The sequence below is a fragment of the Doryrhamphus excisus genome, linkage group LG6 (genome assembly GCF_037039965.1).
Source record: "Doryrhamphus excisus strain RoL-2023G ecotype Guam linkage group LG6, RoL_Dexc_Guam_v1.1, whole genome shotgun sequence".
Lineage (NCBI taxonomy): Eukaryota > Metazoa > Chordata > Actinopteri > Syngnathiformes > Syngnathidae > Doryrhamphus > Doryrhamphus excisus.
In genome coordinates this window covers 10,037,140-10,060,754 of record NC_136362.1, presented here as the reverse complement: position 1 = coordinate 10,060,754, position 23,615 = coordinate 10,037,140, and the positions used below count along the sequence as shown (strand labels likewise).

The window sequence follows — 23,615 nt, the reverse complement described above, 5'->3', positions numbered from 1 at the left end:
ACAATTTGACCACCCCTGGAAAAATAAACCAACCAAAGAGGGGAGAAGAAGAAAAAAAGCACAGAGAAAAAAAATCAAGTGTTTTAGAACTTTGGTGTTAAATCCTTTTAACAACTCAGAGTAAGTGAGGTGGTGCACAAAGAAAACCAGTAAGAGACAAAAAAAAAATGAGTACAGGTACTGTGTAACTTCTCAACGCAAATACTAACGATAAAAAGGTAGGTAGAAAAATATCACAATGATACAAACATGTTTCTCAGCACGTCAAATCGTTGTGAGGAGTCGTCTTATAAAAAAAGGACATTGCACTGAAACCGTCATGAACACAACACTCAACCGCCATCACAAGTCAGTCCCCAATATCCCGCTATTGGTTGAGGTTGTGTTCTCAGACCACATGTGAATAGCGAAAAAAGTATGGCAACTAATTGAGACGTCGGTAAAAAAAAAAAAAAAGTCTATTTTGACACAGAAATGCCTCCCTTCATTCACGGTGCAAGCAAAAAATAAGTATAACCCGCAAGGCATGCTGGGAACTTACCCAGCATACCTTGCGGGTTATAAAAGTATAAGTATATTATGACTTCCTGTGCAACTTCACCAACCCATGATGTGGTTTTAAAGGGGATTGTTCTGTGTGGAAAAATACGGAGATGTGCACTTTCAAAATAGGTGAGACGCTGCTTTCGCCACAGGCGGTAAGGCAGATTCTGTGGCCTGAGAACCGATATCGGTTTCTAAAAATGTTGGACTGGAACTGATTCTGAAGGTAATGAGACGTGAACCAAAGAAGTGAGATGGTTTTAAAAAAAAAAAAATCTGAAATCTTATTGCCATGACAGCAAATGGCTCCTCTCAAACAGGCACTGAGGTGAAGAGCAGTTCAAGAGTCTTGGAAGGTAAACGACACAAACACACACACACACACACACACACACACACACCTCCACTGGTGATACGCGAGGCCACGCCTTCACTGAGAAGAAAAAAAAAAGGCGTAATCAGGTCCTCTTTCTCTTCTAGAACCCCCCACCAAAGATGCTAACATCATGAGGGGAAAAATAAGCATGACACTTCATACCTTTTCCACCGTGCACAATTCTCGCTCCACCGGTGACGTGCAAAATAAAAATACAAAAACAATAAGAGAGCGGGTTGAGGGGGGAGGGGCTAAATGCTGACATTGAAAAGCGAGAACCAATAAGGAAACAGCAAACATTAAAAGTATAACATTTCATTTGACGTCAATCAAATGAGTAAAAGCTAGAATGCAACACCTGGTTAAGATAGATGTTAAACTAGTTTGGCAACTAATAGAAGGGGCTACCAAAAAAAATAAAAATAAAATGGCACATTAGCTGAGCTTTAAGATGAAAATCAACCAAAAAAAAAAAAAAGACGTGCAGCTGGGGTATATAAGGTTTACTCCTTTTCCTAACAAATTAACTATTTCTACAAAGTACAATGAAAGCAGAAAAGGAAGTATTACTGTATATCATGGCACAGGAGGGAAATATACTAAAGGAGACAATTGATGATTTAAAAAAAAAAAAAATACAGGAAAAATATAAAGTTCTTCTGTGTCCACTTGATGAAGGATGGAGCGTTGAGAGGAGTATGTAGAAAACATCTCCCTTGTAGAAACATCACTCACACAAGGCACTTCATTCGGTAAGAAAAGCAGTCCTTTTCCGCCAACCGCAAACTGCCTGCATAGCAACAAGACGCGGACAAAAATCTTTGTGCCGTACCACAAAAGAAGTCTCAGACAAAAAAAAAAAAAAAGTTTTTTTTTTTTTTTTTTTGGTTTGAAGCACATAACCAAATAGTAAAACTTTGTTGGGTTTTGAAAATAAAGACCAGAGTTCAATCCTCTTAGCATTTTGTCCCTCGTTAGTGTCAACGTAGTTCAACACACAGTGCTCCTGGCTTGGTAAGTGTTTCTTCACATCCTGGGGACTCCGTGGCGCCTCCTACGGGCGGGCCTCGGTCTGGCAGACGTGTGGGGACAGCAGTAGGGAGGGGGGAGAGGTGGAAAAAAAAAAAAAAAAAATAGAGAAGCGCGCGGAGGGCAGAGCCCGTTCTGGGTCCTGCTACCTGCTTCTCAGATTCTGCAGGACGCCGTAGACCTCTTCTTCTTTGCTGAGTCCTTCAAAGAAAGGCAGCAGGTCCAGGAGCTCGGTGTCATTCATGTCGTCAAACCAAGACTGGACTGGGACCTGAAGAAGGGAGGGAGAACCTCTTTACTCTTGCTAAATTTGTGCGTGAAAAGGTTCAAACACATTATACAGTAGATGGCATGGTAACTGAATAAGAAGACGTAGCAAGAGGGATCAGTCATCCTTTTTTTTTTAAATTAGAGCCCTCTAGATATGAAAGACCCCTATAGTCACCTTTATACTATTACCCAATATAGAAGACATAATACATATAATAAGAAGACGTAGTAAGAGGGATCAGTCATCCTTGTTTTTGTTTTTTTGTTTAACATTAGAGCCCTCTAGACATAAAAGAACACCCCTATAGTCACCTTTAATCACCTTTAAACTATTACTCAATACATTTAATAATATAATACATTACATAATACATGCTTTATTAGAGTCTTGAACCAGTCATGATGTGCTATACATATCACTATATTGACAGTTACTATGGTACCCATTACGTTATTGTATGGTCATATCACCTCGTACTTCGGTACGTGACAAAAATAAAATTAAAAAAATGAAAATAATAAATAAATATTTTTAAAAATAATAAACATATATATAATAAATATAAAAAATATATAAATATTAATATTAGGAAAGCAGGAAGTGAACAAATAACAGTTACTGATTGTAAAAGTACCAGATGGAGGGGTAGGATTTAATAAGCTTTGCTTCTTCCTACTCCTTTTGGACATGTGGAACTGTGAACTGATTATGTGATGCATTCAATTGTAATCTGATGCATGTTCGAATGAAATAAAACCATTAATGACTATACTTTCATAAACCACGATGGAGCCAAGTCGCCAAACTGGACTCCAAGAGTCAACAAATAGTTGAAGTGAAAGTTGTGTAACATTCTTAGCTGGTAAGGTTTTTCATGTGTGTACATTTGGGAGATTTGTCATATTCAGCAATACACCAGACAGTTAGTTTTACTTCCCAATAGGCAGTATCAACTAGTCATTATGCTGCCAGAGTATTTCCCTTATTGCCTGTTAGGAAAGAACACGGTGGACGTAATCATGGCTCCCTTGGAGAGGACCAGGCTGCAGATATGGACCTTATTTCTGATTTGGAAGTTCAGTAGATGAAATATGATTTTTATTATTTACAAGCTCTGAGGAGATACCAAGTGCCTATTTAAGATGATTACTGTGACGTCTATTAGGGTTCCATGATTGGTGCCAGACAGAGAAGAGAAAGAATTTCCATAAAGTAGGATTCCTATTTATAAATGGAATACTGTCATGGCTGCACGGTGGACGAGTGGTTAGCGTGCAGACCTCACAGCTAGGAAACCAGAGTTCAATTCCACTCTCGGCCATCTCTGTGTGGAGTTTGCGTGTTCTCCCCGTGCATGCGTGGGTTTTCTCCGGGTACTCCGGTTTCCTCCCACATTCCAAAAACATGCTCGGTTAATTAGCGACTCCAAATTGTCCATAGGTATGAATGTGAGTGTGAATGGTTGTTTGTCTATATGTGCCCTGTGATTGGCTGGCCACCAGTCCAGGGTCTACCCTGCCTCTCGCCCGAAGACAGCTGGGATAGGCTCCAGCACCCCTGTGACCCTCGTGAGGGTCTAAATAAATGTTTTATTATTAGAGCCCTCTACACGTGAACCGTTTAAGATAGTTTGTGCAGACAGGAAGTGACATTCAGAGTTGAGTTTCAGCTTGGTGTGGGTTACGGATGCAACAGTAGCCAGTGTTTTTATTCAGGATTATTGTGCCTGTTTTGCTTGGCCATCTGGGAGGGGCTCAGAGTAAAGCCGCTGGTCCTTCACTTAGAGAGGAGCCAGTTCCGAGAGTCCGGTTCTTCCCTGGTGAGGCGTTCCCGGATGCCCAACCGGGGAGAAGTCCCCAGGTTGCAGACCAAGGACACGCTGGAGGGATGTCTCACAGCAGGCCTTGGTACACCTTGGGACCGGGAAGTCTGTGCTTCCCTACTGAGACTACTGCCGGACCCCGGATAAGCGGGGGGGGGGGGGGGGGGGGGGGGGGGGGAATATGGAAAAAAGGAATGATCCAGGGTGCGTTTAAAAGCAGTGTGTGCGTTGGTCTGGACCATAGATCCAAATTACAAGTGTGAACACAACCTCAGAAGTTCTAACATGGAAGTGGTAGAATCGGAAGAATCGGAAGATTTATTGTCTTGTCGCATATAAAAACTTTTACTTTCTACAAGCGCAGCTGTGTGAGATTCAGCGTAGGAAATACTTTCAACCACAAATTGCCGCTTGCAGAAGTATTTTTAAAATGAACTATGAAGTCATAGCTGAAATAAGACAGTACAAGTGACACACACACACACGCTCAACAAACAGCAAAGCAACTCACAGCATTTTCCGGGTGAAAAATGTACGAGGCGGGTGAATTGTCCACGATGATGACGTTGCTGAGCTCTCGTCCCAGCCGGCTCAGGTCCTTCACGTAGTTCCCTCTGTGGAACACGCAGGACTCTCGGAAGAGTCGTGCTCGGAACACGCCCCACTGGTCCAGCAGGTCCGCCACAGGGTCTGCGTACTATCCAAAGCCACAGGAAAACATGCGTTACTACATATGCTTAGTATTAGCGTTGTTTCATATCACTGTCCTAAAACTATACAATACAAGCGCTCTGCTACTCATATGCCTTAAACATGAGATGATTTACTATTTATATTGACGCTAACAGCTATAGCAGTGTTTCCCAACCTTTATTGAGCCAAGGCACCATTTCATAGCTATCATTAGCCAAGCTATATGCAGTATTGTGGCGACTATGCATCAGTAATGTCATAGAATACGTTACCTTTCACACATGCATGAAGGCTGGCTACTGAACCGAGCCGACTAAAAAAAGTTTCTCCTCTCATTCTGTGTGGAAGTGGTACTTTTTGTCTTCTTTGTCCTTCTTCCTCACTCTACTTGAAAGTGTTTAAGTTTAGAATAAACTGGAGCAGCGGGGTGGTTAGCAGTTTATGTCCCTACAGTGATACAGTAGCCTGCCCATGTGATGTAAACAAAGCATAATAGCAGTATTGGGGTGGTATTTCATGTCTACAAAGCTCTGTAATGCTAAAACCCATATTTAGAAAGTCATAAAAAGGTTTACAAAACTACGCAGGTTATTAATTGAAACCTACTTGGAGGAAATTTGCTTATTGCGGTCAAGTCTGGAACCAATTACCGTGATAAACAAGGGATGACTGTAGCTTATTAACCTTTTCTACATCGTTATGTCTCCCAAGCGGCAGCGTGCTAAAAAACAAAGACTTTCACCATCAAAGTGAAAATGATAATATTAAAAAGAAGTAGAGTAGAAATAAAAAAAAAAGCTTTAACTCATTCAAGACCACATAAGTCGAGAACTAATATTCGTTCATTTTCTACCGCTTTTTCCTCATGAGGGTCGCGGGGTGTGCTGGAGCCTATCCCAGCAGTCTTCGGGCAAGAGGCGGGGTACACCCTGGACTGGTCGCCAGCCAATCACTGGGCACATATAGACAAACAACCATTCACACTCACATTCATAACTCTGGACAATTTGGAGTCGCTAATTAACCTAGCATGTTTTTGGAATGTGGGAGGAAACCCACGCAGGAAACCCACGCATGCACGGGGAGAACATGCAGACTCCACACAGAGATGGCCGAGGGTGGAATTGAACTCGGGTCTCCTAGTTGTGAGGTCTAGGTGGCAAATGTGTAAATGTGCAAATATACAAGTGTACAGTGACAGTTATGATGTTGTCACTACCAACAGCACTAAATTCATCACATAGCAACTTAACACCCAAAAGGTGTACCTGATACAAACCTGGTGGCCAGCCAATCACAGGGCACATATAGAAAAACAACCATTCACACTCACATTCATACCTATGGACAATTTGGAGTCGCTAATTAACCTAGCATGTTTTTGGAATGTGGGAGGAAACCCACGCATGCACCGGGAGAACATGCAAACTCCACACAGAGATGGCCGAGGTTGGAATTGAATCCTGGTCTCGTAGCTGTGAGATCTGCGCGCTAACCACTCGACCGCCGTGCCGCCCATTTTTTTTTTTTTTTTTTTTGGGCGAATGAAGTGAAATTGGGTGGTTGGGAATCACTGTTATAAAAAGGATGCATCGGCTGCCATTTTCTACTCTAAAAGAAGAGGTCTCAGGATAAATAAGCAATAATCCACATCTAGATTCTCACGCATTATTACTTACCCGCATATTAACTGACAGAAAAGCAGAAAAGCAGAGCAAGTGTGAGCAGCTGAGAGTAAAAAATGAAGAAAAGCAGAAAGTGAAAGGTATAAAAAAAAAAAAAAACGATGCCTTCACGTACCTTTGCAAGACTGGCTGTGAAGAGCACACATTCAAAGAGCTCGCCCATCTTTTGGAGGAACTCGTCCACGTGGGGTCGTTTCAGCACGTACACCTGCACACGTGGCGCATCCAACAATCAAGGAGACACTTATGAGGTTATGTGTTTCCCCCATGGATGGTCCTTGCAGAACCTGCTGCTGAGATGTCATCCGTTCGGAATCTGAGGCTGCCACCCAGTGCAAGTAATCGGGAATAGGCCAACCAGGATAAACACAGCCTATCCTGGATTACTTGAATCGGATAACAACCATTTCTCGGATCTCCTCGTAGGCATATAAATAAGGCATTTTTGTGTGTATTACCTGATGAACTGTGCCGTCAATCTCCACTGGAACAATAAAATCTGCATTGCTGATTGGCTGTGAGAACAAAAACAGCAGCATTTGAGTCTCCACCCATTTATACACTACTAATTGTAATTTATTTTAATAACTGCAAGAATTGACATTTTGCACTGGTGGATCTTAGTGAGGTTGTAAGTAGAACTTCAACATGCAAAAAGAAGAACCGGGAGTGTCGAGTAAGCAATTTATTGCAAACAAGCATTACATTCGACGAGGATAAGACAATCATTTGAAACTTCTTCAAAAACAGCCTGGGGCTGTTTCACTTTTATGCTTATTTGCAATAAATTGCATTTCGCAGCTCAACCGGTCTTAACATTGCAATCAGGAGTGTCCAAGTACCGCAGATGACCAGCAGAGGTCCCGCAATGAATACCACAACTCACAATGATTGGGATTTTTTGTTTTTTTTTGTTCCCCTTGGGTGCCTTGCCAATAATTTAATCTTAACTCTTTTGGTAAATTGATGTAAGGAATGAGCATACATTCATACATTACCAATAAGAAGGAAAATACATTTCTGGGGATCACAATAGATGAAAATATGAGCTGGAAACCTCATATTACAAATATAAAACATAAGGTGGCCAGAAATATTTCAATATTGAACAAAGCAAAGTTTGTTCTCAATCAGAAATCACTCCACACTCTTTATTGCTCTCTGGTTCTACCATATCTTACTTATTGTGTGGAAATATGGGGTACTAACTATAAAAGCAATCTTCACTCGCTAAATGTACTGCAAAAAAAGGCCAGTAAGGATAATTCATAATGCCGCCTACAGAGAACACACTAACTCCTTATTTTTAAAATCACAAATACTTCAACTTGCTAATATAGTTCATCTTCAAAACAGCTAAAATAATGCATAAGGCTAAAAATAACCAATTAGCTAAAAATGTCATCCAATACTTCTCCACAAGAGAAGAAGAAGTACATTTAAATAAAACACTTATATGCTAGGACTACGTTAAAAAGCCATAGCATTTCAGTATGTGGAATCAAACTATGGAATGGATTGAGTAAGGACCTCAAACAATGCACAACGATGAGCCAATTCAAGAAACAATACAAGCAGTTGATGTTTGCTAAATACAAGGATGAAGAGTCTTGAACCAGTCATGATGTGCTATACATATCACTATATTGACACTTACTATGGTACCCATTATGTCATTGGATGGTCATATCACCTCGTATTTTGGTACGTGACAAAAAAAACAAACTATAAAACTATATTAGGAAAGCAGGAAGTGAACAAATGTAAGCTTTGCTTCTTCCTACTGTTTTAAATAAAAAAAATTAATTCAAAAATGTTTAAAAATTAAACTTAAACTATATTAGGAAAGCAGGAAGTGAACAAATGTAAGCTTTGCTTCTTCCTACTGTTTTAAATTAAAATAAAAAAAAATTTTAAAATTAAAAATTAAAAAATAAATTAAAAATTAAAAAATGTAAATTTCAAAAATGTTTAAAAATTAAACTTAAACTATATTAGGAAAGCAGGAAGTGAACAAATGTAAGCTTTGCTTCTTCCTACTGTTTTAAATTAAAAAAATTCAAAAAATTTAAAAATAAAAAAAATGTAAATTTTAAAAAATTCAAAAAAAATTTACATTTAAACTTAAACTATATTAGGAAAACAGGAAGTGAACAAATGTAACAGTTACTGATTGTAAAAGTACCAGATGGAGGGGTAGGATTTAATAAGCTTTGCTTCTTCCTACTCCTTTTTGGACATGTGGAACTGTGAACTTGATGCATGTTCAAATGAAATAAAACCATTACCATTATCATAAGATATAACCAGCACTGTAATATTACCTTTTTGGGGGGGACTAAAGCACATCCCTGTGCTCACACAAAGTCACCAAATTGAATTAACATAACCTTGAACGAATGGACATTTAAGTGATATTTCAAACAATACATCAACATACCTTGAATGAGCTGTGGACGAGTGTTTCATCCAAGTCAATCACAACGCACTTTTTCCCGTAGTCCGATATTTTCATCTCCGGTAGGAGGTACTTGGCTGGTGGCTGTGCGGAAGACAAGAGAGACCGAGTGTAAGACGTACACAGACCGGCACAGACAGATGGTCAGCAGGTCCCAGAGAGCGGAAACGGGCAGATGCAAGACACGCAAAAAGAAATACAAACCTTTGCATCAACAATTTAGTATGAGCGGATAATGTCACAATCCTTTATTGAACATCATCCTATGATAGACAGCGACTGGAAGGAGATTTAATGAAGCCGCTTGGAAGGAATAATAAAGGCCATGCAGAGGTGAGCTAAATAGTGCTACTGCGAAAAACAGTCCCATCATGTATACCGTAATTTCCGGACTATGGAGCGCACCTGATTATAAGCCTCAACCAATTCGTTTTTAGAGGAAAACCGATTTTGTACATACGCAAGCCGCACCTGTATATAAGCCGCATGTGCCCACATTAAAACATGTAAACGTATTTACAAAGAAAGACGGTACACAGAGAGAGTTTTCAAAGTTTTAATAATATAACTTAACAATAGCGGCACGGCGGTTATTTTTATTTTTTTTATTTATTTATTTATTTATTTATTTATTTATTTATTTTTTTAAAGCTGAGCTTGGAAAAATATATTAAAATATTTGTGTATGATAATTATAATTCTAGGCAGCACGGTGGTCGAGTGGTTAGCGCACAGACCTCACAGCTAGGAGACCAGGGTTCAATTCCACCCTCTGGCATCTCTGTGTGGAGTTTGCATGTTCTCCCCGTGCATGCGTGGGTTTTCTCCGGGTACTCCGGTTTCCTCCCACATTCCAAAAACATGCTAGGTTAATTAGCGACTCCAAATTGTCCATAGGTATGAATGTGAGTGTGAATGGTTGTTTGTCTATATGTGTGCCCTGTGATTGGCTGGCGACCAGTCCAGGGTGTACAGCTGGGATAGGCTTCCTCGTGAGGAAAAAGCGGTAGAAAATGAATGAACTTAACAATAATAATATAACTTTCTTCACAAACGGTGCCTGTGACACGGCAGTAAAACGGTAGCAACATGGTAACAACACGCTAGCAACATCTGCTCTCTGTGTGTTCACCCAGTCTTCTAGAATGTTTTCCCAGTTCGGGCCACCTGCTTTTATTACCTCTGAAAGCTTTTTTTCATCTTTTTTACATTGCTCCAGTTCTTCCTGCTGGCGTTTTTCAGCGTCTCACCATCGATTCGTTTATGCCAAGTTTACGTGCAGCGTAACTCTGTTCCTTCTTTAATCGGACAGCTCGATTTGCTTTTAGCTTGAAAGCTGCGTCATATGCCTTTTCTTTTTGCATTTTCCATGATGAGGGTATGTTGACGCTAATTTAATTGATGCACAAGACAAGAAGTTGCAGTCTTCCTTGACGCGTATATTCCACCGGTCTTAATCTTACCTTTTTCTACTCGAGAGTCCCTGGCGGCTGTTAGAAAAATTACATAAATTGGCCGCATCACTGAATAAGCCGCAGGGTTGAAAGTTTGGGGGGAAAAAAGTAGCGGCTTATAGTCCGGAATTTACGGTAGGTAACAATGATGACTCTTAATTGATGACCCTGGATAGCAAAAAGCATATAATGGCTGCCTTCCAAACCGGACCAAAGCAACAGTTTTGCTGTCAAAAGTTTGTGCAGATCGGGGCAAACTGATAGCGCCGCTGCAGCTTTAATAGGCTGAAAATGAGCGGCAGCGTGGCAGCAGAGCTGACGCTCTTCTAGGAGCGGTGGAGCCCACACAGGGAGAACGTGCCAGCACCGGCCCCCACACAAGGCTGCATGCAAAGGAAAAGTGAAAAAAAAAAAGCCAATACATACACTAGGGACAGGGAGGACCTCGACCTGGTCGCACTATAACACAGGAGACAGACATATGTATGTGAAGGGGGTAGGGGTGGGGGTGGGGGTGGGTAAAAGGACACAAAAAAAGGTCCATAAAAGAGGAAGTAAATAAAGACAAATAAGAACAGAATAAAAATTAACATTTGTAGCCACTAATGGCGTCTTGCCTTGGGGGGTGATCCATTCTCCTCAACAGGTGGAGGCAGGGGAGCGGTGTTGCTATTGGTGGCTGGCGGCTCCACATTGTAGTTGCGGAAGCAGCAGAAGAATGTGCTGAAGATGCTGCGGCTCCTCTGCTTCTTTAGGCTGCTGTTGGACTGGGACGCTATCAAACAGGAGGAGGAGAGAGTTGAGTATTGACAATATGGGAATCAAACAGTCAAACAAAGTGTAATGTTTCCCCACAGGACACGACAGGAAGTTGGGACATGAAGGGCTTGATGACATCATCGTGTAGTTTGTATTATTAGGCCATAGAACATGTGAATGTCATGTTTAGGAACATAAAGAGAGCCCATATACATGGACCCAAATATTCCAATTCCATTCGGTTTATTTGCTGAAACGGAAAGAATGTAACCTTTGTATACACCTCATTCCGAAAGAAAAGTTCCAATCCGAATGAATATATAAATCGGATTCCCAGGGGTAGAATATTCCTTTCCCCAATCCAATTGAGGTATCTTGTACCCGCTCAAACGGAAAGTTGTTAGACTGTGTTCTTCTTCTTCTTCTGTTGTTTATTGGCGGTTGGCAAGCAGCTTTCGTGTGCATTAGCGCCATCTGTGGAACAGAATCTAAACCCTTCTATACGCCATTCACAAGTCCAGTTTTATTAAAAAAGAAAATACATATCTATATAAAACATGTCCCGAGCTTAATTATAAAATATTAGCAAGATTGAACTTTATCTTTTCCTGTTCCCGGGTGCGTTCTTTCAGCGAATGCTGAGATATGACGTAGCACGCAGCTCGAGACGTTCTTCGATTTTTAAAAAAATGGAGGCGAGCAATCGGCACTGGACTGCTGCGGAAAGTTTGTTTTTGATTCTAACTAAATTTCAAGACTGGATGAACGAAAAACTGGCAATACGGAGTTATTCCAACAAGTGAAAGAAAAACTTGAGGAAGTCGGTATCACGTGATGTTGGTGTTTACGCTTGTAGACACGCGATTGGAATATTCCTTTCCATGTATACCATTGCTTTCGGAAAGGTCATTCGGAAAGAGAGAAACTCCTCATGTAAACGTGGCCATTGGTATACAATACTCCGTATTGCCAGTTTTTTGTTCGTCCAGTCTTGAAATTGAGTTTGGATCAAAAACAAACTTTCCGCAGCAGTCCAGTGCCGATGGCTTGCCTCCATTTTTAAAACTGGAGAACGTCTCGAGCTGCGTGTTACGTCATATATGAGCATGTGCTGTAAAAATGCACCCAGGATAAATTTAAACAAAGCAGGAAAAGATCAAATTCAATCTTGCTAATATTTTAAAATTAAACTCGGAACATACTTTATATAGATATATATTTTCATTTTTAATTTAATTAAACTAATTTTTTATTTATTTAATTACATTTTTCATGTTTTATATAGATAAGATTAAGATATGCCTTTATATATTTTCATTTTTAATTTAATAAATTTTGAATTTAACTTATTTTTTTCATGTTTTATATAGATATATGTTTAAATTTTTAATTTAATTTAATTAATTTTTAATTTATTTAATTTTTTCATTTTATATATATATATACGCTATATATTTTCATTTTTAATAAAACTTGTGAATAAAGTATAGAAGTGTTTAGATTCTGTTCCACACCGAAAGCTCCACACCGCCAATAAACAACAGAAGAAGAAAAACACCACGAAGAACGCACCCTGATTATTCCACCCTCGTGAATCCGATTATATATTCATTCGGATTGGCACTTTTCTTTCGGAATGAGGTGTATACAAAGGTTACATTCTTTCCGTTTCCGCAAATAAAACAAATGCAATTGGAATATTTGGATCCATGAATACGTGGCTATTGATGAGGGATAAAAACATCAGACCCCAACTGAAACGCCGGCAGCGCGACAACACCCAAGGGCTTGTTCCTATCGCCGCAGCGTCTGAATAATACAAAAAAAAAGTTGCCTGGGTTGCCTGAGACAACCTGAGGGTTAAAACGTTCTGTGATTTCATCATGGAAATGACCGACTGCTAATGTTTTGTTACTGGTGGTTTCTAACTTTTGACTAAGAAATATAGAACAAAGTTATCAAATCTTGGGTCGAGTGATCAAGCCTGACTCATCTGCTAATCTGCTAATGAGTTAGCTGTATGGATGACCATCAGTCACACACTGACACACTTCTGATAGTAAATCCACACCCAATAACAACAAGACATGAGGTCTAAATAAATAACAGCTTACTCCTTCCATGCCCAACCTGAGTCCATTTTGGGAAAGCTCCCATTTTTTCAGCTGACAGGTGAGTTCCTGAAAAAAAGCATGCATGCGAGGGGGGTGTTGGGGGGTGCGGAGGCAAGAGGCTCAGACCACGTAGTCTATATAAGGCTGCATTCCACTCCACCTATTATTCCCACTCCCTTGCCCCTTTACTCACACACCTAGAATGATATTACGAGTGAAGAGGACTACGGTCTTTCTTTCTACAAATTGAAATACGCCACTTTGTGCTGTTGTTTTTTGCTCAAATGCAAACCCAACAGATATTCTCCTAAGTCAGTGCATTGGCTTGGAATATACAGTACCTGAATAACCATTTATAGAGTACTGTATGTCGAAGGTCATTCAACAGTTATCGCTCTGCTTAAAAGGAACACTTAAAGTTCAATCACCGCCTCTTGAGAGAGAAAAACAAGCTCATTCGCACAAAGCCGAGTAAAAAAAAAAAAAAATACCTAGAGTACACAGACAATGACTCACATCTCACAGTATATAGGGGAATAGGCGACAACGACACAAATGGAAAAATCTGGTAAATGAACTTAATAGTTTGACACTTGCATGGTAGGCTCTACAAGTTGCCGCATGCAATTCCGATGCTTACTAGGACTCATTTTGGACTCGACTGAACCAAAACTCTGAAGGCGTTATGCTGGTGTTGTAAAAAAAAAAAACAATCCACAGGCTATAAATGGCCCCAGAGCCACAGGTTGGACTCCCCCTAAGAAAACCTGTCACAAAAACAAGGCAGAAGACTGAACTACGGCATCGCTGTGAATGATAATACATGAAGCATTAAGCATTAAGTGTTTTACACACGCTATAAACCTTGCAATCCAACTTAACTCTGTGTTTCCAGAATCACTCGTTCTTAATGTGTGGCTGTAATCAAAAGTTACTTACACAAAAGCTGCATACGACTTCTACCAAAACATGTAATAGTAGCATTTATTTCACAACTGCATCATGGGGTCGTTATTTTAGCGTAAACATAAAACCAGTCAAATGCAATCTACTAGTATTTTACATGTGTCTTAAAAAGGACAGATTATGAGCTTTTCACATTTGGAAGTCAACCATGAAAGAGGTTTGGGGTGGCTCTGAACAGTTTCAGACAGTTTTTTTTAACACCGACTCCCTGTGACATCACAATGAGCCAGACTTCCTTATATGGGCGTGCCCGGGTACAAGCTGTTAGCTGTACAAGCCGAGTGTGACCAGTGGGCGTGCCATGGGTGGAATTAATTAAAAACAGTTTTGGAAATCTGAGGAAATACAGTTGGAATAGGTGCAGATTGTGGAAGATCTTGAAAGCTTTTTGTGCTGGTTATTGTGTGTAGTTGCTCTATGAGTCCACAACTCAATACAAAGGGCCGATGTGAGAATGAGAATAATACAGGTAGGTTCACCTTTAACATAAATACACATCTGCATTAATGATTAGTAGTAGCAGCTAAGTTTGTGGAAAAGTATTGCATTACCATAATAAATACCACGAAACCATTATAGTTTTGCTCATCGTTATCACACCGTTAGAATCTCATACCAATCTACATTCTATACTATTTCTGACTGATATGCGATATCAATATCGGATTGGGACACACCTATTCATTATGTCGTTAAAGCCTCTTTCTCCAGTTTCATTTAATTTTTATGAATGACTTTCAGCAAAATACTGCAAGTACATGGTAATACACCGAGTACATAAATGACCTCTTTCAATGAAAAAATGTTCCCACAACAGTGTGAGAAAATGCTCCAATGGACACAGCAGAAATGAACGCACCAACATCTCCCAAAGCAACTTTCTCATGCTCTAATGATGATTGTTTACCTTGTTGAATTATGAAACAAGTCAAGTAAAAAACGTGAAATGACCTTACATACAATAGAACACAATATTTTCATAAAATCAACCCTCACTGGAGTGGTGTATTGCAATAAAAGTAGGACAGTGAGGCCCAATCCTGTGACTCATCACTACAATTGGCCGCTGTGATGAGGTCGGCACAGTGCGCCCAAGTCATAAACACAGCCGGGGTTGCACAAGTCTTCAATTTAGATTTTGGCAGCTTTGAGGGGTTATTGCATGGAAGTATGCTGCCAAGTTCCGGTAGCAACATACATATACAAATGAATGAAAAACTGAATGGAGAAAATAAGGCACTTGTCTGAACACCCCCACAAATCTGTGGACTTTTCCCTTGCCGATGTTCTGCAGATTCACACAGTACTTAGCTTACTTTAGCGTTTCCTCATGGTTGTTTTGTGGTTGAATACGGGCCTGTTATTACTCCAAAAATATGCACATTCCAGCAAATTTTACATATTTATGCCTAAAATTAACAATTTTCAAGTATTAAAAAATGAACGGAATGAACAACAATACAGCTGCACGGTTAGCACACAGACAATTCCACCCTCTGCGTGGAGTTTCCATGTTCTCCCCGTGCATGCGTGGGTTTTCTCCGGGTACTCCGGTTTCCTCCCACAATCCAAAAAAAACATGCTAGGTTAATTAGCGACTCCAAATTGTCCATAGGTATGAATGTGAGTGTGAATGGTTGTTTGTCTATATGTGCCCTGTGATTGGCTGGCCACCAGGTTTGTATCAGGTACACCTTTTGGGTGTTAAGTTGCTATGTGATGAATTTAATGCTGTTGGTAGTGACGACATCATAACTGTCACTGTACACTTGTATATTTGCACATTTACACATTTGCCACCTAGACCTCACAGCTAGGAGACTCAAGTTCAATTCCACCCTCGGCCATCTCTGTGTGGAGTTTGCATGCTCTCCCCGTGCATGAGTGGGTTTTCTCCGGGTACTCCGGTTTCCTCCCACATTCCAAAAAAACATGCTAGGTTAATTAGCGACTCCAAATTGTCCATAGGTATGAATGTGAGTGTGAATGGTTGTTTGTCTATATGTGCCCTGTGATTGGCTGGCAACCAGTCCAGGGTGTAGCCCGCCTCTCGCCCGAAGACAGCTGGGATAGGCTGCAGCACCCCCCCGCGACCCTCGTGAGGAAAAGCAGTAGAAAATGAATGAATGAATGAATTTAGAAATATAAAAAATATATAAATAAAATATGCTACAGCTCCAAAAATGATCCATTTATAGTAAAAATCTACTGGAAATTCACTTATCACAGTCCAGCTATGGAACTAATAAAACAAGGGATTACCAATTGTCCTAATTGCACCCCCCCTCGCACATTTTTATTGGCCAATTTCCTCCAGAAAAAAATGTTTTTAAAAAATATCAAAAATATCTCGGAAATCACTCCCCAGTCACGGCCCCCCCCGGGGGTAGGAACCTGGAAGTGCGTAGGAGGCATGTGCTGTATATCATGAGATTTGAAGGCATGATGTAAATGGCGCTACTCCACCTCACAGACACATTTGAAGCCTCGTGAAGCACTAGGAGAGTTGAGTCACAACTTTAAACAGCTGACCCTCCTCCTATTTCACGGACGCTTTCAACGTTTTAACAAAGTCGAAGCAAGATGAACACACACAAGCGGAGAGAGAAATAACTTTAAAGGAGACAATTTTCCTTAAAAATTGACAGGAGTCCGGTGTAGCCGCTTTCTCCCCTAAGAAAAAGATCATCTTTGAGAGTCGCTACGATTGGCCCTGAGGTCAGTGTGGTTCCCTCGCCAACAAGGCAGGGAGGGGAGCCTATATTTAGTGCTGCTGTTGGGCAACTAACTCAGTGTGAAAGGCAGCCACATGTCATATAACATTCAGTGGAGGAACAGTTTTTCGTTTTTGTGTCCGTGCCTGTTCAAATCCCGAGGAGGACTACCTGTTAAATTCCTCTGGAGCCGCTGCTGGGGATGGGCCCCACGTCAGATAAGCAAAAGACAAATCATTGACCGAGTGTGTAATAAACTCGCCATAAAGCCGGGCCCCATCTCCTGTCCGACATACATATGACCCATCAATACTCGGGTTCCAAAACTGCTGTAAGTTAATCAAGTGTACACTTAAGAACAACTCTTAAAGTGATAGGGCCGGTGTTTACTTCACATTGAAAGTACAGTACATTCTGGCCTTGGGGGGGTGGGGGGGGTCACCATCAGTGGTACATCTATTTATGCTTTACTCACAGCAAACAAGCCATTCAAAATCTTCTCAATCACTTCTGGAATGGACCAAGATGTTTGCAGTGTTTTGTCAATTCATTTGTTTATTTATTTGCGGCGGACCACCACAGAACGATTTGCACGACCCATTCAGTGGTACATCTATTTATGCTTTACTCACAGCATACAAGCCATTCAAAACCTTCTCAATCACTTCTGGAATGGACCAAGATGTTTGCAGTGTTTCGCCAATTTATTTGTTTATTTATTTGCGGCGGACCGGACCGCCACAGAACGATTTGCACGACCCATTCAGTGGTACATCTATTTATGCTTTACTCACAGCATACAAGCCATTCAAAACCTTCTCAATCACTTCTGGAATGGACCAAGATGTTTGCAGTGTTTCGCCAATTCATTTGTTTATTTATTTGCGGTGGGCCGCCAAAGAACAATTTACATGACCCGTTCATCGCGGAACGTTTGATGGAATTCCTTCGTCTGAAACGGTGAATAAGTCCCACACCATTGACCCCATGTTGGGGAAGTTACGACAGGAGCGCTTGATTTGCTCATGCTACATCGACATCACAGGAATCTAGCCTCATTTTTATCTACTATTGGAGACATTTTTTTTTGACTGTTATTAGATTTATTCCTCACATCGGCCCGATCGTTCACCATTACCAATTATGCATTATAGATCATAATGCCTGCTAGCCCTTTGCCACTGATAAGTGGGGAAATTTGCATTGCACAGCAGCAAGAGTAAAGAATCAGTTAAGCAGTACAAAATACACAATATAGAAAAATAAACAATATAAACAACCCAAGTATTAACAAAATCAACAGTTTTACCCAAATAATATGAAACGAGATGAGATATATGACCAGTCTATACTTATAGGTTATCACATGGTTTGTCTGGTATCAGGCCAGGTATCATGCCCCCAAGTGTCAGTATCACTATACAGGCACTATTTAATACTATACTTTAATACTGATACTATTTAATCGTGAGCTTATTATCACATACTATTTCATATTTACTATTATACTAATATTTACTATACTACTTACTATTTAACCGCTGACATGTTGACAGAGCACAGACAGCAGAAAAACAAACGCTTAGTGTTCACGCTCGTGCGCTGTTCTCTGATTGGTTGTTTCACGGGCACGATACCAGAGCAGCGCGCTCTGAGTGGACAGCTACGGGGGCTGATACTGGACATGGTTAAACTCTATATTTTATCAGTATCACTGCCCTGGGCTTTGACACAGTATCATTTCGGCCTTTTCCCGTATCATTCATGGGTGGTTTCTAGGGTACAGGGACAATTAATACTGTAGTATGTGATAAACTATGAGATCTTGCTAGTGAGTTAATATAAAGGCATTATAGAAATACTTCACATAGAACTTAATATATTGCATTTAGATACTGTCTACTTCGCAGTGGTGCGGTCATATTTTAAATGTTCTAGTAACATCCTCCCACTAACATGCTAAGATATCATCGACTGCGACACCCACGTCTGTCCAAGTCACAGCCGCCGTTACATATTTCCCCTCCGAGGATAGTGCATTGTGGAACTTGGGGAAAAAAAAATAAACTTCTCACATTACAAAAAGGGTTAAAGGTGACAGCTGAGCTGTAACGGTGATATACGTCCAATGGGTATAGGTGACCCGGAAACTGTTCCGGTAGCCTCAGGAAGGACACAAGCAGATGTTAGAAGTTAGAGTTTTGACCTCTATATTTCGACACACAAAGAGTGAGGACATGTTTACTGACTGAAATGTGAGCCATGAGCATATTGTTGTTATGAATAACATAAAAATCCTATTGAACTATGAAGTCATCACAGAGGAGGATAAACTGGAAGAGATATGACGTGACAAACAACTAATGGGTATATTGAGTAAAATTCTGCCTTAATGGTTTGGGATGTCATAACCAAAATATTAGAAATGATTCATTTAACGCAACACTACACTATTGTCATGCAAATGCTAATTAAATGACGGTGACTGTATTATTCAGATATTGCTGTTGTCATTTAGAAATTTTGATTTTCCGTGCCGATTTTTTTCCTCCAATTTTAGGATCGAGATTGGATCAGATCGGATTGGCAAAACTATGCAAAAAAATCGAATCAGAAGTCAAAAAACGTGGATCGGTACATCCCTTTTGTAAACACTTTTTTTTTTTTACTCAAAATGTCGGCACATAAATCAGAACCAGAGGTAATTTAGAATGAAGATGTTTATGTTACACGCTAACGATCTGCGCAATCGATCGATAGCGCTGCGCCAGAAATGGATCCATCGTTAGCGCACAAAGCGATCGATTTCTGCGCTGCCTTGCGCTGGAGACCGATGCTTTGACACTGCGCTGACGGCGGACAAAGCTTTGATTTGACAACAAAAGGAACGTTGAAATAAAAGTATCGCATAAATACATGAGTTCGTGTTGGTTTGTATATTCTGGTATGACTCGTGTTTTGGTCGTGCATGACAAGTTTGCTACCGGTCAAAAGTTTAAGAACTCTCCACAACCAGTCATGATGCGCTTTATATATCACTATATTGACAGTTACTATGGTACATATAATGTCATTGTATGGTCATATCACCTTGTACTTCGGTACGAGGTACATTATTTAAAAAAAAATGTATTATGGAAAGCAGGAAGTGAACAAATGAAACAGTTACTGACTGTAAAAGTAAACTGTATTATGGAAAGCAGGAATTGAACAAAAGTAACAGTTACTGATTGTAAAAGTACCATATGGAGGGGTAGGATTTAATAAGCTGTGCTTCTTCCTACTCCTTTCGGACATGTGGAACTGTGAACTGATTATGTGATGCATTCAATTGTAATCTGATGCATGTTCAAATGAAATAAAAACCATTACCATTACAAAACCTACGTTTTTAAGTGTTAAGAGGGTCTGTGTTTTTCTCTTCCATTGGTCATGAACACTTTTTTTAATGCAAACAGAGGAGGTAGTAAATACTCCAGAGCTTGGAACACCTGTAGGAATTAGTTGCCCCAACTGGCAACCTCCATTTCTGCAGAGCAGCTTTAAATTGTTGGCCCATTTTGTGGTCACTGAAAAAAGAGGCTTTGTGTAGAATTTTGAAAAGCACATTTTTTGGGTCGCCTCACCTTTTTTAACCTCTGATACTTCACCATTTAACCTAGTACCATTTCAAGCTATTTGTTGGACTTGAATGACTTGAATTCATGTGTTTACATTTTGTCACTAGTCTTTTGACTTCCTGTTTGAGTGTCGCTATTTTCTTAATCGATTTTGAAAGCTTTTACATAGCTTACCTATTTTAATGCTTATTTAATGAATTTGGTTCACTGTGTTGTGTTAGTTTGGCTTTGGTCATTTTTTTAGATGTCGTTATTGTGTTATTGTGACACTTGCTGCTAACTTTTATTCTTTTATTGTAACTGTTGCACTTCAATAATGAGATGATTTATTTGATGTAAAGTTAAAATTACATTATTATTAATATATAATTAATATTAATATTTAATTTAATTTTTCCAAAAACATGCTAGGTTAATTGGCAACTCCAAATTGTCCATAGGTATGAATGTGAGTGTGAATGGTTGTTTGTCTATATGTGCCCTGTGATTGGCTGGCCACCAGTCCAGGGTGTACCCCGCCTCTCGCCCAATGACAGCTGGGATAGACTCCAGCACCCCTGCGAACCTCGTGAGGAAAAGCGGTAGAAATTGAATGAATGAATGAATTAATTAATTAATATTTAATTTAATTTTTCCCAAAAACATGCTAGGTTAATTGGCGACTCCAAATTGTCCATAGGTATGAATGTGAGTGTGAATGGTTGTTTGTCTATATTTGCCCTGTGATTGGCTGGCCACCAGTCCAGGGTGTACCCCGCCTCTCGCCTGGTGACAGCTGGGATAGACTCCAGCACCCCCGACCCTCGTGAGGAAAAGCGGTAGAATATGAATGAATTCATTAATTATTAATATTTAAACGAAAGAAAAACAGTTAAAATGCGTGAAATAATAATACAAATACAATTAATCGTATTATTGTAAATATTAAGCGGCGTCAAACCAATTTAGAAGCTATGCGTTGACACCAATCAGTGCGTTTTGACGGCGGGCGACCCTTTTGAAGTTAAATAGGGGTACAACTTGATAAACTATGCATCTCAATGCAAAGTGTAACCGTGCCCTACCAATGTTAAAAGTGTTTACACCTGTTGCTTTTTTTGTTTCCTGATGCCACTTGTGTTTTTTTAAATGATTATGACCACCACGTAGTTGGCGGTGAGCGCAACTACTAGCAGCTGGGAAGTAGTTAGCTCAGCTAGCTACCGTTAAGTCCACGCGACCGTCGAATGTTCTTACCTTTTTCCTGGTTAAAGGATATTATTTCCTCCTCCTTGGGGTTGGAAACTTGCGTTATTATTGACATGTGGTCCATTGAGCCGGGTGGTTATTCCGTTGTGGACTCCGGTAATATTAGAGGGGATGCTAGCTAACGTTAGCTAGCTGTTTGATATGAGGGTGATCGGGTAGCCCACAAAGACCAGACAAGCGTCCGAAGCGAAGCGTTGTGGCAGCGGGGGGAGCCGGCCAGCTAGCGCGGTGCTGAATAAAAGCCAGTTAAGGACTGTCATCTAGAGCTCCGTGAATAACACATTCGTGAAATGACTTCTTTTTGCGGACTACACCTTGAAAAGTCCAAACAAACGAACACTGAATCAAGCCACTAGCTGAAGTTAACAACTAGCCGTGTTAGCCGTCAAGCTAGCCGATCATCGCCCGTAAAGAAAATGTGCAACCTTGTCTACCGCCAAAAAAAAAAAACACTTGGAACCCCGTCGAAAGGTTATTCTTATCCCAAACATGGAACAGACTCTGGGCTGGACAATGTTAAAGTTATCGCGCTAACACTTGTAGGCTATGTGCTGGCCCGACATTCCCCCATGCAACATGGAGGCTTTATGTATTTGAGTTGCATGTCAAGCGGGGGCGTTCGGAGTGGGAGGGGGCGCTTTGCTGCTGTCATGGAGTCTCTGAGGCAGCCTTGTACTAACTACAACATGGCTCAACATTGCAACTTACTTTCGCCACTACGTTGTTAAAAATTATACTTCGGAAACAAAGTAACGGCCCGTTGATAACATAACAAAAAAAAACACATACCGCAGTTAAACCCCAAAGTTTTCACATAAACTGCGCTATTTTTAACTATCGATTGCGTATAGTTTGTTTGATTTCCGGCGCGTGCCAACATTATTGTTTGTGCCCCCCTTTAATGGCTATTTATAGGATAAAGCGCGCCATCTTGTGTCTGTATTGTAGTACTGCATCAAGGCAGTAAAATAATGCACAATTGGCAAAACATAATGTAATGTAATGCAATTAAGACATAATGTATCAATTTATCTTGCAATATATATATATAATATATAAATATATATATTATATGCATATATATGTGAACAAAATGCGGCACAGTGACCGAGTGGTTAGCGTGCAGACCTCATTCACATTTTTAACTTACATTTTAATAAATTTTTGTTTTTGTGTTACTATCCCAACCTTCCATAAGTGGGTCAAAAATGACCCGGTCAGGTTGTTTTCTTGGAATATCTTTGTAATTAAATTTTTTTATCATTTCATATTCCAGGCATTCCTCAAAAAACATGTTTTTGATATCATGCCATTCACATTTTTTAACTTACCTTTTATACATTTTAAGAAATTTTAGTTTTTGTGTTACTACCCCAACCTTCCATAAGTGGGTCAAAAATGACCCGGTCAGGTTGTTTTCTTGAAATATCTTTGTAATTTAATTTTTTTATCATTTCATATTCCATGTATTCCTCAAAAAACATGTTTTTGATATCATGCCATTCACATTTTTAACTTACCTTTTATTAATTTTAAGATTTTTTTGTTTTTGTGTTACTACCCCAACCTTCCATAAGTGGGTCAAACATGACCCGGTCAGGTTGTTTTCTTGAAATATCTTTGTAATAATTTTTTTTTTATCATTTCATATTCCAGGTATTCCTAAAAAACATGGTTTCGATATCATGCCATTCACATTTTTAACTTACATTTTAAAAAAAAATTGTTTTTGTGTTACTACCCCAACCTTCCATAAGTGGGTCAAAAATGACCCGGTCATGTTGTTTTCTTGAAATATCTTTGTAATTTAATTTTTTTATCATTTCATATTCCAGGTATTCCTCAAAAAACATGTTTTTGATA

General features: G+C 39.9%; 1 protein-coding gene across 2 annotated transcripts; it reads right to left on the bottom strand.

Moving 5' to 3' along the window:
- Nucleotides 1-295: 295 nt before the first annotated feature.
- On the bottom strand, nucleotides 296-22,525 carry LOC131125344 (CTD small phosphatase-like protein). 2 transcript variants are annotated; one of them, XM_058066803.2, is made up of 8 exons: nucleotides 21,741-22,525; nucleotides 10,949-11,106; nucleotides 10,758-10,790; nucleotides 8,860-8,961; nucleotides 6,878-6,934; nucleotides 6,535-6,627; nucleotides 4,553-4,738; nucleotides 296-2,219 (listed from the first exon to the last, which is right to left on the bottom strand). In XM_058066803.2, exons 1-8 carry the CDS (start codon nucleotides 21,814-21,816, stop codon nucleotides 2,094-2,096), a joined length of 831 nt encoding a protein of 276 aa, XP_057922786.1. In that variant the 5' UTR covers nucleotides 21,817-22,525; the 3' UTR covers nucleotides 296-2,093. The 2 variants fall into 2 exon arrangements, with proteins under 2 accessions (XP_057922786.1, XP_057922787.1); XM_058066804.2 differs by lacking the exon at nucleotides 10,758-10,790 and having other exon boundaries at nucleotides 21,741-22,522.
- Between the last annotated feature and the right edge of the window lie 1,090 nt (nucleotides 22,526-23,615).

Excerpts from the sequence above, each read along its gene's own strand:
- LOC131125344 (XM_058066803.2), bottom strand. The coding sequence starts at position 21,816 with ATGGACCACATGTCAATAATAACGCAAGTTTCCAACCCCAAGGAGGAG. Across the intron at positions 6,935-8,859 it reads TCGTCCACAGCTCATTCAAG|CCAATCAGCAATGCAGATTT; the intron begins GTATGTTGATGT and ends TTGTTCTCACAG. Across the intron at positions 6,628-6,877 it reads TTGACGGCACAGTTCATCAG|GTGTACGTGCTGAAACGACC; the intron begins GTAATACACACA and ends CCACGTGTGCAG.